The sequence below is a fragment of the Sciurus vulgaris genome, assembly GCF_902686455.1.
Source record: "Sciurus vulgaris genome assembly, chromosome: 1".
NCBI lineage: Eukaryota > Metazoa > Chordata > Mammalia > Rodentia > Sciuridae > Sciurus > Sciurus vulgaris.
Window position 1 is genome coordinate 84,938,480 of NC_136461.1, and position 15,230 is coordinate 84,953,709.

At 35.5% G+C, this 15,230-nt stretch overlaps 1 protein-coding gene across 3 annotated transcripts in view; it reads right to left on the minus strand.

The window, feature by feature from the left end:
* The window catches only part of DPYD (dihydropyrimidine dehydrogenase), an 845,662-nt gene that overhangs the window by 218,711 nt on the left and 611,721 nt on the right, over positions 1-15,230 (minus strand). For all 3 annotated transcript variants that reach the window (XM_079105431.1, XM_079105432.1, XM_079105430.1), the window contains 2 exons: positions 5,716-5,836; positions 4,775-4,894 (listed from right to left, as the gene is read on the minus strand). In XM_079105431.1, coding sequence (XP_078961557.1) covers positions 4,775-4,894; positions 5,716-5,836 — 241 coding nt within the window. The remainder of the gene's footprint in view (positions 1-4,774; positions 4,895-5,715; positions 5,837-15,230) is intronic.

The window sequence follows — 15,230 nt, forward strand, 5'->3', positions numbered from 1 at the left end:
CAATTTTACAATTTACCAGTAAATACATCCAGATAAGCTTAGGGTCATGATAGGAGCAGGTAACTCTGAATTGGTACTTACATAGTGCCCAGTGGTAGGGTGCATGCTTCCAAGTTACTGCATGGCCCCAATAATTTAGCCTAAGTAACTATTTTTAAACTAATCATAAAATATGCAATATGGAGTCAATGTTTAAAGTTATTTTCTAACTACTAGATCGATTCACATTTGTGCAAATTCTCTAAACTCTACACTCTACTCATTTTCAGCCCTACTTCATCACAGAGCTACAAATTACTAGCAATATTTCTAAACTGTGGTTTCTGCTATTAGTATTTCCCATGTCAGTTTTAAATGAAAGCACCATTAGGAGACATAACCATTAATGCTCAGTCAGAGCTCAGTGTCCAGTGACTCACATAGATAGATTTCAAATTATTCATTATTAACATGTAGACCCTAAAAACAGTTATGTAATGTGCCATTATGGGGTGTATTTTTTGAGAACTATACAATCATTTCTTATACTTTCTGTGATATTCTATTTGTGATTAGTAAATCTGAACTGAAAGAGATGTCAACTCTTAAAGGTTATCTTTGGTGAATTACTCAGAAAACGACAATAAACTTTTATAAGTCTTAATATGAAATGAGATGTGTTCTATTATTTCAATTAAGTTTATACATAATAATTTCAAGCAAACATCTGAAATTTAATAGCAAGTACAAGAATTTCCTTTTCTCTGGTAAAACAGAACAAATTTGACAAACAAAATAATTTAAGACAATGAGTGAATTTTTTAAGTTTGTTGAAGGTAAATTACATTGAACTCAAAATATTACTTAGAGTTCCTTCTGCAGAGCAATTTCAGAACTTCTTTCTTCTCATGTGTGTGCATATGTTCAGCAAACATGATGCACACAGAACAAGGGAACAAATCTAAGGAATACACCTATTTTCCATAATAAAAAGCATCCACAGCACAAGGAACAACAAAACCCCTTCAAATGAGTTTACCCCATGGAAAGATGCTCAATTACTCTTTCTCTTGATGCAGCTGTGAATGAATAAAGGTTACCTTCACGAAGTCAGTTGCAAGAAAGACATATCTTTAGTTTATGCTATGAAGGAGTCATTCTTAACAATCTTTAAAAGAATCTTACCCACAGAGAGGACTTCACGTGAAAATGTCACACTGCAGCTGGATAACACCATTTATAGGGTGAGTGATAGTAACCACTGAGTAGGGGGCTATATTAAGATGTTCTCATTATTTGGGGACAAGATCAGAAAAAGAGTTCAAAACTTTAAACTAAAACCAGGAACAACAACAAAAAAAAGGAGCCAACTTAAACTAGGAAAAATAATGAGTAATTCTCTCAAGGACAAAGATTATAATTAATCAAGTTGCTAACATTAGGGTTTTTTCCAATTTAATAGATAAAATCAATGAATTTCTTCTCCCTTTACTCACAAAAACTCCCCAATCATCTACTTAATATTTTGGTGATAACATCAATTAACTAATGGTTGATTTAACAAAAGTTAGGTGACAACAACTTATCAGTGTTAATACTGTCCAAAGAGAGAAAGAGGACAGTGATTCTTCAAAATAGGTGATTTACAGAGAAGTACTTATATGGTGGAGAGTCTAATTAGCTCTCCTAATGTCAAGATTTGATAGTGTTCTCAAAGTGAAATCACCTGATCTATAATTCAACCTTTAAAGGACTCATTGTAAACATGAACCTTGCCAGGTATTTCTGACATGATTGAAATCCAGCTTTATAAATCATTCTCTTGAGTTGTCCATATGTTTGAGCCTCCCCGCCAGTCCCCCCTACCTCAACCCCATCATAATAACCTACAGGCAAGTTGGGAAAAAAAAAATGTTATTCTAAAATATCAAGATTGAGGACAAGACCTTAGAATATGGTCCTGATATCCCCTCTTACTATAACTCTAAACTGCAACAAGTAAAAGCTATCTCTTTCTTGACTTAATGACTCACTTTATTTAACAAAGAGAACCTCCTCTTATACAGCATTTAACTTTCAAACTTTTTTGAAGTAAACACAGTAAAAAGATGCATTTTATATCATGATAGACATATTTCTAACTGAAATAGAAGTTTGCCCAGTATTCATCCCAAGTATGCAAAAAGCATTAGACATTTTCCTATTTTGTTTAATTTTTCTAAAATGCTGATTATACTTTATTCAACTTGATTCCATAGCAGTCATGAGTTGAGAACCAATGTTTGCAAAGATTGCTCTAGAATCCAGACTAATATTTGAAATAATTCAACTGATATTCCTTAGTTGAGATTCTATCTCCCTAATGCCTGTTACTGCCCCTTATTAGTTAATGCATCTTAAGAGACCAATGTTGAAATGTGACACTTTTCTATAGCAGATGAAAAATGTGCTTTCAGAAGAGGCTGCCTAGACACCAATAAAGCTCTCTCAAGCTGAAGTTTTCTGTCATGAGAGTATGAAGTGTGGCCATAAGCCATGATCAAACAACAATAGCCAAAGGAGACTTCCCCATTTAAACAAAACTGAACTCCTATTTCAAACAGAAATCTTACTCTGAGAATAACATTCCAGATTGAATAAGGAAACAGAGAATATATGAAAGAGTAGAATATCCTTTCCTGGCAATGGAGAATATGTGCTCTTAGGTGGCTATCTAAAACTCAACTGTGTGGTGTTTGCTTAAAAAACAAAAACAAAAAAACCTATGACTCAAGCAACTCTTCTAAAAGTAGGCATTCCAGTGTTCTAGGAGAGCACTTGGGAAGCTGTCAGCACTATGCTCTGTGTGTGTGTATTTTTTTAATCTGTAAATATATCCAGCATATTTTGTGTGATTTCTATGCTGAAGTAGCATTTGAAGCTCTGACAGTCACATTTGATAGACTAGAAATAGTATTTAGCCATTTTTATATTTCATCACCTTAAAACTTGAAACCATTATTGTTTAACACACTTTTACTAGCTAGGTTTTACTATAATTCATTCTGAAGGTGCTTTGTTATAGATGTGCTTCCATCCTAAAATATATTATCATTGCCTGTTTAAACTGCTTTTCAGATTCTATTACCTTTAAACTAACGCAAGCATTGCTTTAAAGGAGAAAAACTGTATTAATTTTGTCAATATGGGAAAGGCTATTTTCAAAACAGATTGTTTAATGTGAAGGAACTTAATATAGAACCTATTAGAAATAAGGTACAAGCCCTTAAAAATGTTAGGGATATTTTGTTGTTTAAAATGAAAGTTCCACCAAGGCTTAGCTGAGCTTATAGCCCAAGTGAATATTTATATATGAATTTATAAATCTTAGAAATAGAGTTTTATGGAAATGCTAACAGGCCCTGAGGTATAGCCGAACTTGTTTTCAGATACTGCTATAATTTCCAGTGTGTGTGTGTGCTTAAAGACCGCAACACAAAAGACTTTTCTAATGCTGTAATTTCGTAGTTTTATTAGACTGAGTTATAGTATGGGAGAATATTCAGAAATTGCAGCTTAAATGAGAAAACGTGAATGGTGTTACTTATATAAAATACTACTGCAATAGTTCTTTTATTAATTTTTAATGTTCAACACCCTCGGTGACCTCCTTTATTCTCTTGCTGTCAACATGGCAGGCTGGAAAAATTGAAATGGGCTGACAGAAAACATAGTGCATATTGCAACCCAACTCTGGAGTCTCTTGCCTCTTTCTGGGGCACATGCTTATGCAGCCTGTTATTCTGCATTACAGTAAGAGTTAAGGACCTGTTTGATAACTCCTGATAAAAGAGAGTGATGTCCTTTCGGGGCCTGAGCAGGTGCTGCTAGTAGCCTTTCTCGTTCGGACATTGTGGGACAGGCATTCAGTTAAAGAAGAATATAACCTTTGGCTGCTGTTGTTTTGTCCTGGCTCATGGCCATACTTCATACTCTCACAACAGAATTCCTCAGCATGGACAGAGCCTTATTTGTGTCTAAAATCCAGCCTCTTCCAAAAGCACATTTTGGTCTGATTCAGCAATGCTTTTCTTGAACAGTGGGGCACTGCTCTGTTATGTATATTTACATAACTTTCTCTATCACCAAGGAGACTAATCCCCATACTAGTACAGTCAAGAACCTCACAGCATTGTCTTGGCAAGGCCAAGTTCATGTTGTCACAGCAACAGAGTACACAGGGCAAAGAGACCTAACTAGGACCTTGGGATAAAAACTTCTCTTTCTGTTTCAAATGCAAGTGTTTGAGAATGAGAAAAAATGTGCAAAGGTGTGAGGCCTGCCAATGTCTTGTCAGCTCAAGCTTAAATGCAATGCTTTAGTGGTTTGTTTGGGACACTTGTGAAAGCAAGGTTTTTTGAAAAAGGTAGATTGCAAAATTCTATGAAGAATGGAAACTAATTCAGACTATGCAAAAAGTATTATAATTAGGGTGTATATATTCTTCTCTCAAAGGCCATGGTATTAGCCTTTACTAATAAGTGAAAAGACAACCATGATAATGAGAAATTCCAAAGAAAACACAGAGAGAATAGAATTCGTGCAAGACCCTATTTCAGCACACTCTCATCTGATACTAACAGTCACTTGAGTCTTCACATTCAATTGTTCCCTCTGTTATCACTATTAGGAATATTGAACACCAATGAGTTAGAAGTTGTGATTATAAAAGACATGATACCCTTGTTTGCAACATGACCTCCTGACTTTATAGCAACCTCCAAGGAAGCGTTATGGAAAGAGAGACAACCCCTACCTGACACTCCTCCATATGTGGTTCGCTTTCCAGTACCCACTGCCGGCCAAGGTGTGCCATCAGTTTTCAGTCCCATCAGACCTGAGACAGTGTTTGTGGCTGTAACACCATCTGCACCACCTGTGAAAAGCACATCAACAGTTGCCTCTAGCTCTTAAAGAGGCCATGATTAAAACCCATTCAAACCCAGGCACCCAGGAAAATGTATGATCTATCTTCTTGTGAGGACATTTCTTCTCCTCAAATGTCTATATTAATTTAACTTTTACAGATATGTTAAAATGCTGGATATTTTTAAAAAGGTTTAATTACCATGTCTTCATTTTCTGAATTATTAGATAGATTTATTGATGTCGAATGTTTGTGTTCTATGTAATTTTCCAGGTAATTTACAATGTCTTTGCCTATCAGAGTGCAATTTCCACAGAATAGATCATAAGCATATATAATTTGTAAAGTCATGCATCAACTGCATAATTTATGTATTTAACAGATATTTATTGAACTTGTGTTTAAGTCAGTGTTCTAGACTCTCATAAACAGGAAACTCATAAGCAATTTCATAGTGTAGAAGCTGGTATCTTTACTCAACCTTATTAAAGATTCAAATACTATTATGCAATCATCACATTTAAGTTCCTTACTTCGGAGTAGTTTGCTTTGACCGCAACAATTTTTTATAATTTTTTAATCTTTGCAAAACACATTTATTAAGAAAAATTATAAATGATCTTGTGTTCCCTGGCCAAAGTCTGGGGTCCATATTAGCTAACATCCAGGTGTGACTCTATGGCATTTGTGAGATCGATGCTGCATTTACTATTTTTCTTAAAACCTAAGCAATGATCTACATAGGTATTTGTACAAAAAATATACTTTTAGTTATATAAATCAGGCCAATATTTACCTGACTGGGCAACTGATAAAAGTCTAGCTCTTACCTTCTTTTGCAGCCCTTGCAATGCTCACAATATCAGTGACATTTGGGGTCAACTTGGCAAAAAACGGAACTTGAACAGCTTGCCTAACCCAGCGACAGATGTTCCGCACCAGCTCTGGATCCTGTTCAAATAGGTCAGTTAAATATAGAACAATTAAAGAATTGTGATCAAAATGTGTACAGGAACAACAGCAAAGCTGGAGATGTGCAAGACAAATCCAACTTGACAATGAGCTACATGATATATTTCTCAAATTCCTCCTCAGCATTACACCTGGACTCATTAGGGAACTAAGGTTAACACACTTCAAGTGAACTGCAAATTCATCACATAAAGGTTAAATTCCTCAAGGGAGTCTTTGGAAAATAAAATTACAAAGAACCAATTGGAAGAAAGTGTTTCTCATTTTCTGTTAAATGATATTAGGAATGAAGCATAAACGTTTGGTGGCAAGTTCACAAAACATTACAGAATTTCTAGTGCCTGCATCGGTTTAAGCCTAATAAAAAATATTTGAACTGCTAACTCCCAAGTGAATGATATTCAATCTAAAGCCTGTTGCTGTCATTATTAGAAAACTTTGTCTTGTTGAAATAGATTCACAAGAAAATCTATCTACAACTTCATCATCCATCCAAATGTGATATATACTCTATGCTAAAATGAAATAATTCAGCCTTGGATTATTTGAGAGCTGATCAGTAACTTTAGTCTACTTTTGTAAATGTTACCAAGATCTGTACAGCATTTTCCAATACTCACCTACTTGAAGAATTGACCAAAATGACAAAATTAAATAAAATATCAAATGCTCATTTTTTAAAAGCAAGGAATAGATGTTTTCCTGTGATTTTCCAAGCTTTTATCTTCTCATGGGACAAGTATCATTCATAGGGCAAACATCTATCCTTTCCATTGAAATAACTTAGCCATAGTAATGTTCTTTGATTTCAAAACATACAATACTGCTTTTTTTTTCATTACTTTGAGTGCAAAATTTATTCTGACAGGTACTGATAATGTGCTTTGATACATTACCTTAAAATATACAATAGCAATTCATTATTGAACTTGGTAATATTACCTTAGCAAGTTAAAATGCTTTTTGAATAAAAGAAAAATCCAAGAAAATATAGGTATATATTTAAACTATGAAATAGTAGACGAGTATATCATTTGTAATTAATATTTTTATATGTGAGAAAGTTACTCTTTGCATTTTAACCTTTCACATTTTTTAAGATGAGACTTCTAATGTTATACTCTTTAGAGAGAATCCTTTCACTTAGTTGTGATGTGTCTTGATCTGCCATTCTATATTACTATAAAAGTTATGTGTTTATGTACTAAGCTCCTTCAATGAGGTAATTTCTATTGATCATTATCATCTCTATTCAGCAAAACTTAATACTTTTAACAAGAAATCTTTGACTTGGCTTGTTCTCTTTTCAGAACAGTAATTTCTTCATTAAACATAAATATTAAAAAGCACTATATGGGATGCTCTACAGGGCATACCGTGCATTATGAATAGTAAAATCTGGAGACTTAGCTGTACAAATTCTAACTCATGAAAATGGAGATCTGCCCCTGCCCATGCAATGTTCATGAAATATTTATAACCGCTGCATTGGCATTATGAAGGCAGTTGCATCTTTGTGACTTTCATTTCTAAGTTATGAATTTCCATGGGACTTAGCCTAGAAATGACAGTAACTCTAGATGATATGAATTGCATGTCCTTTGTGAAAGTGCTCTTTAAGGTAGAATTTGACAATAATTTAAAGATCACTTGAATTGCATAATACATGGAAGGTAGCCTGATAAGAATCACTGAAACAAATTTAAAATATTATTTGGTTCCAACAGAGTGAACGCTAATAATCTGATATTCTAAGTGGCTTTCAATACTATTGACCACCATGTCTTTATAACTTACTTCGAACATTTGTCAGACTTTTTTTCCTGTTGATTTTCACTAGTTATGTACTTTAACCAAGTGCCTCTATCTATTCATTGCTTAGCAATTTAGAGTTTGTTCAGTTTTTTAGTTTCCTAAAAGTATACAGATTTCTGGGTAATCATTTCTTACTTGAATCATCTGTCTCTATTTGAAATAGCACAATATGACCCTCCTAGAGTTCTATGAGTACGGTTGATGGTGGTGTTCAGATACATTTTTAAAAATCTTCATATTTACCCAAACCAGCAGCCGACTAATCATCATAGCCAGGTGAAACATAATTTGATTATTGGAGAAGTTTTAAACCAATTTCTGACAACCATTCTTGTGAAAATGTTCTGTAAATCGCAAGGTTTTATTTGACAGGTATAATAGGGAATGTTCTAATATAATAAGAAATATGGTGAGGTTATAACAGAGTAAGAATATGTTTACTTTAGGGATTAGAGGATGGACTGTAATCATCCACACTTTCCTGTTTCTTCACACTTTTGTTCTGAATATTTAAGATCTAAAAGAAATTAATAGTGTTTCTGCATCTTGACCTTCTCATTTTCTAGTGATAGCATGGAATAGCTTTCCCTTTCCTATCAAGCCAGTTTTGAGAATCTTATTGAAATGAGCAAATTTTAGACAATTTCTAAGGTTTTCTAAGAACTTCAGGACAGGAAGCAAAGTTTCTCTTATCTCTAAAATTTAATCTTTAATAATATCAATACCAATAAAAAGCAAAGAAAACAAAGCAATTCTCTTTCCATGCACTCCAAAAAATACTTGTGTCAATGAATCAAGAATGACCAAAAACTTGAAATATTTAAAAAATATTTTTATATACCATCAAAATCTATACTTTGCTGAGATTTACGAAAAACCTGAATATATTTAATGATAGGTGATATCCAAAACTCACAAAATCTAAGATTATTTTAAAACTTGGGAATAATTCTGAAGAAAAATAATAAACAATTTTGCAAAAAAATACAGTTTAACAAGTCTTTTAAAAGTGTTGAATATATATAAAGTCTGCTTGGATCCACTTTCAGGTATCAATAATGCCCAACCTGACCATGATTTGAAATTTCTTCCACAGTAGCTGCTGAAGTGTGTGTGTGTATGTGTATGGAGAGTGTGTGTATGTGTGTGTGTGTGTGTATGTGTGTGTGTACTCCATTACTTGTCAACTCATTTGTTATCCATGTGCAGACCTAAAAAGAAGCTCTGAGCAACAAAATGGTTTCCTGTGATAGAGGTCTGTGGCGTTATTAGCAGGAAGGCACTGGAAGCCTTTAGGAAATGAGTGACAGGCCTGGGGAGCAATTGGTGATCTTAAGGGTACAACATAAGGCGAAGGTTCCCGACTGTACTTGCAAAGTTCTGAAAAGTGGATACAAGTATCCTGGAGATAAATTTGTCACATTTGAACATTTTAATGGGGGACAGCCTAGTGTCTGCTTGTGGTTAATATGCTCTGGAAGAAATTCCTATGAATACCAAACACTACAACAAAAACAAGAAAATGTAGCTCTAAGTAGATTGCTTGCTGCAGTGGTTTAAGTTGTGCAAAACTGGTTGTTTGCAAAGTTTTATTTCTTAATTAAGTATATAAGATAATTTTTCATTCTTGTAACTGTTATGTCTCTATTTTTGTATTAAAGGTATTCTATAGAAAAGATCCACCTTTCTACTTTTGAAACCTTAAGATGACCTCTCCATTGTAGGGCAGGCATTTCTACCAATTACTTGGAGCATCAAATCGTATTGGTTTCATGCCCTCCACAAAGGAACAAGCACTACAGAATGAGACTGAGAATTTCTTGATAAGCTAAATTACAAGTGAAATTTTTGACTTGAAGAAACATTTCTCTCCAATTTACCTGGTAATTTTCACTCTGTACAATTCTTTTCAAAATGGATTTCTTGGAAGCTGGCATTACAATGATACAATGAATTCACAGAAAAATTTTACCAGTTATAAAATGTTTTCTACTAAGGAACTCCTGAATCTTAATTCACACGACATGACAAGAGGTAGCTAGAATTTTTTTTTTTTTTTATACCTCCTTTTCTGATGGAGAGAACTGGAGCTCAGAAGTTCAATCTGATACCAATTTCATCTTCTTAATTTTCCTTTCCCATTATCATGTTCTAAACTATCATCTTCTTTAGCAAAATTGCTCCCCAAAGTGAAATTCAGCTATCAATTGTAAACTAGAACTATAAAAGGTTTCTTTTTCATTTATACCTGTAAGACTAGATATAGCAGCAAAGTAATAGGCAAACAGGATGTATTTATCCTACTGTCAATAAAATAGGGTAGAAAGAGTTAACTATTCCTAGTAGCCAACCACTCCAGGTAAAATTTCTGTGGCTATTAAGACCATGATGTAATGCAGATGTTTTAAATTATAGTTTAGTGTGTGTCCTTCTCAAATCTCTTTTTCTGACTTAAGCATGCCAACAATGGTAAAACCACTTTGGAATGCAATTTGGTGGTTTCCTATAAAGATATTCAGGGACTTGCCAACCAATCCAGAAATTCCACTCTTAATTATATATCCAGAATACATGAAAACACAATGCTACACAAAGACTTGCTCACGAATGTTTATAGAATATTTTTCAAAATAACTCCAAAATGAAAACAACCCAATATTCGTCAATATGTGAGTAAATAAAGAAATTGTGCATATTCATACAACAATAACAAGAAACAGACTGCTAAATTGTGGCATAACTTGGAATTTGATTTTTAAAATGCTGTTAAAGAAGTACACGAAATAATACATGCTACATGTGAGTAGACATATGCAAGTATGCAAAAGGAAACTGTGCTGCTAGAAAGCAGAGCAGCAGGTGTTCTGACTGAGGTTTGGAACTAGGGGAGGGAATAAGTGAGAAGAGGCATGAGACAATTTTTGATGTGATGGAAATAATCTATATCTCGATTGTGATGTTCAAAGGTGTAGACATTGGCCAAAACACTTCAAACTCTACACTTAAATGTGTTCATTCTATTACAGGTGAACTGGATTACCATGAAGTTCATTTAAATTTTAAAAATAATTCTAAGGGGACGCATATAAATTCAATAGTAAAAGCCAAAGCATTCTAGGCAATGTGGGTTCTGTGCTTTCAGCAAATATTGACCATGAGGCATTGCAATTAGTTTGTGCTATATGCTAAGGTGAACACAACAAGGAGGTCACAGTACCCCAAGGAATAACTCAGGCACATAATGAAACACATTCTAAGTGTTTACTGTCAAGGAAAAGATTTTGGGCTAGGGAGATAGTTCAGTCAGTAGAGTGCTCTCCTTGCAAGCACAAGCCCTGGGTTCAATTCCCAGCTCCCCAATAAAAAAAAAAAAAAAGAAAAAAGATCTTTAACATTTCAGATTATTTCAGTGCAGATAGCATAGTACTTGGAAGATAGTAGGTATTAATCAAATACTTTTGAATCATACTGCACAATTTGACAATGACATCCCACCCCACCCCCCTTTTTTTTTTTGAGATAGGCTCTTGCTAGGTTGCCTAGTCTGGACTCAAACTCATGATATTCCTGCCTCAGTCTCCTGAGTATTGTGATCACAATAATCTGCCACTACACGCAGCTTGACACTCCCTTTCTTATATCTTTTTACTTAGAAGAAAATTTAGAGCATAATAAAGTTACTGGGATAATCTAATGAACAATTACTTTAGAAACTATGCATTATGTTAGACAGGAGAAATTTAAAGACAGAGTATCCCATTCTTAAAAAATGAACATGAAAATACTTTGTAATCCAGGGGAGAAAAATCATATAATAAACACATATTGTGATTATAAAATGTTGTAAGTGTGTGTATAAGGGATGTGTGTGTGTGTGTGTGTGTATCTATTTATACATCATTCACACACATACACACATGCATAAAACACACACGCCCTATTTCCTTGTGCCTTAAGTAGAAGGTGGCACAGACTCACCTATGACTTGAGTCTTCCCCAGGCACACCTCATTAGCTCTGAGTCTCACTTAAGGCTCTTTCTCATTTCCCTCTCTACCCAGAATGCCTTTTTCTTGCCTTTTGAATAACACCCTTTGAAGCAGCCCTCTAGGACCAATCCTCCCATTCTGTCTCAGTACAGCTTCCATAACGTTTCTTTATTACTGCATTTATCATAGTGTTTTATAATCACCTTCTCTGTTTTATAATCAATTTCTCTCTATTAGACTATTAGTCTTTTAAGGGTTATATCTTACTCTGATCCTAATTCCTTAGCACAGAACCTGAGACATAAAAGACACTCAACAAATATCACTGAATGAAAGAATGAAGAATTCCTAATTATGTACCAGCTTTCCTCATTGAGTGGGAAAACATCAGTCTCTCTTCTTCCTTGAAGCCAAAATAAGCTGGAGAAACAGGATAGCAGTAGTTCTGCTCTGCCAGCAAGTGGAGTTTGGAAACTGACTCTGAATGCTCTCTATCAGTTAATAAACGTGTTCGGAGGGCATTTGTCCCTGCTGTGGCCTGTAAGTCCATGAAAACCTCCCTGAGGCCTCAGACAGCACACGACCTTTATGTTTGAATCTTAAGGATACTGAGTGTTTCTCCAGAGTCCCTATCTTTAACCTTTTATTATTCCTCAACCTCCCAGTCCTTGATTCCTATTGCCTAGATGGGGAGAAGAGTCTGCCTAGATTCTTCCTAGCTAAAGGGGCTTTTGTATTCTTTTAAATGCATTTTTTTTTCTGTGTGCCAATATGATAGTGTTGCTTTTTCTTGCTTTAAGACAGAATTTCCCTAGTGTACCACTTCTCTGACATGTTTAGTATTGGTGCTTTCCATTCCCAAGTGCTTGGTCTCAGAAGCTTGCATTTTTATTCAATGAATGAGAATTGACATGCACTCTTAAGATAATTCCTAACTGCTAGATATATTTTGAGTCACTATTTTTATACCCTGCTAGTTTCTGGTTCTCTGACTACCTCTCCACCAGCTCACTTCTTCTTTACTCCCAGATGGCAATGCTAATTGTAGTAAAGTTAGAAAGAAGGTATTTGACCAATGAACTACCAATGAACATCTCCTGCCCACAGTTCATGCACTGTTCTAGCCAGTGAATGTCTTAGAGGTCTGTTCCTTGCAGTGCTATTGCGATCTTTTATGTAATTGCCTCAAATTTCTATTCTTGCAACCCTGTATTGCAACAAAAAAATGGAAGCTGAACTCAGACCCTGAAAGTCAGATGGGGCACTTCCATTTAAAAGTCAACTTTTTGAGTGGTAGAGGAATCACATACCTTTTTCCAGAACTGATGAGTACTTATTTTTAAGTGACAATTAGGATCTGAAGAGGTCTTATATGACAGATGCAGAAGCAGAAAAGTGTAGCAGATACAGGTGGACACCACTTAGCTCCTCTTTCAGAGACTTGCCTAGATGTAAGAAAGCAGTGAGCTGAGAGCCTCTCATTGTTCAGTTCTTCAGGTCTCCCCTCAACCTTGAGTTAAGTCCTTTTTCTCTGAAGGAGGCCTCAGTCAATGGCAGAAGAAGTAGGGTCCAAGTGCCCAGAAATTTCTGTCCAGCGTGGGACTCCTCTAATAGGAAATCTTTGTTTTGATGCTCCCTATTGGGTTGTCAGAGTTTTCTCAAGTCTGTATCAGAGGCTGACAGCTACCCTTACCTGATCCTTTTTCCTCTGTTTTCTCTTCACAGGCATTACTCCCCAATAAACCTTTTGCCCTTCTACTGATACAAAGCAGATAGTGAAGTTAAAGGGATAATTCTATAGACTGGGCCTGTGTACTGGCACTTCACGTGTTTTCTCTTAAGAAGCAATTCACCTAAAGCCATTCTGGCCTTGCTCTGACTTAAGTCAATACGGGTATGTTACATTCCTCTGCAAACAACCTGATATCTGTAGAGCTATTCTAAGGCTCCAGAAGGCTAAGTTCCCACCCTGCTGAGAAGAAGAACAAAGGTTACCCTGAAGGGGGCACTTTTGTGACCTTTACATAGACAGAAGATGCCAAGACCCATGAAAATAGGATAACTAAAAGCAAAGCCTACTGACCATTAAGTCTGAAAGAACAAGTTCCAATTAGGACTGTTCAGCATAGGCCAATGTGACCAACAGCTGCCTTTATATATTTAGCATGTCATTATAACAGTAAAACCTTCACCATGGGTTTTGCAGTAGAGACTTAGAAATCTGATACAATCCTACTGTCAGTCAAGAGCTGAGAGGTGGGACTCGAAAAACTTTCCTAAGATTCCCCAAAACCTAGGTGACAAAAGGGCAGCATGTTGCTCTCCTCTTTGAGGATATCTTTTACACTTTCCATTGAGGACATCTTTTCTTTCTCCTCGAACAAACTTTACTGAACTTGAAATAGATTTTGTGTCTTGAAATCTCCTGTGAGGACACCAGAGCCAAGAGACACAACATGACCCTTGGACTTTTGCCAGCAACAGAACTTTCACCTCTGTGACTGATTCCTGGAGGCCTCCATTGCTAGTATTATCTACCACACAAAAAGGGTGCCATCTATAGTTTGCTTATTACGAGGTTCTGCAGCATAATTTGGGAAATCTAAATATGTGGAGACAGGCTGTGCACATACTCTATTGATACCACCAGTAGATGCTCAAAATTGTGGGTCAGCTGAGCTGAACTTAACCCCAGTAAGTTTCCTAATCACAGCTTAGAACACACTAGATTATTTCAGCAGGTAATGAAGTGTGGGCAGTTGTCTGCTCTGCTATGTATGGATTTATTTTGGATAAGGGCAAGTGAGTATTTAGTGTATAATAAGGAGTTTTTACTCTTTGCAGACTTCAGGCAGCTTGGAATTTGTTTTCTTAATGCAAAGCATTAGTGTAAACAGTGTAACAATTGGTATTTTATACATCTGTTGGTCTATTCACTTAGCTTATGTTTTCCAGTGCTAGAGTTGGAAAACAACCACAAGCATAAAACCTCAGTATCTTTATAATCCCATATTGGTGTGAATGATTAATCAACCCAGGGAGGAGGCTAGTGTAAAGCAGCATTCTGCCCTGGAGCACCCACTATGCTGATAGATACATTTAGGATGAAGAGAGTCTGGGGAAGTCATGCTTCTGTCCTGGGAACTTGATGAAATTCAAGCAAGAAGGAATTACTGCAGAGGCAATTTTAAATAACATAGCAGAGAAAACCTCAATCCCCTGGCAATGAATGGTTTCAGCTAAGGAGAACTCATCCATAACGAGTTGGTACAGTTCCTTAAGGAATTTTCTTCCTACTGCTGCTGTAAGAGCAGTAAAGAAATATCTAGGCCTTTTCTATTGGTTTGTTCTTGCCATCTCTCTGGACTTGTTTCCCTCTTTGAGTTGAAAATGATTTGGAGATTCTAAAAGCGGGGCAACTTTGTTAAAAAGACTATGTGAAAATGTGGGATGGGGAAATTTCTAAACATGGCCTTTTATAAGTGTGATATTCACAAGCTCTTGACATAAAATTCATGAATACTAGATTTTACTCAAACTGTGAGCAATTCTTTACCAATTTGTTTACAC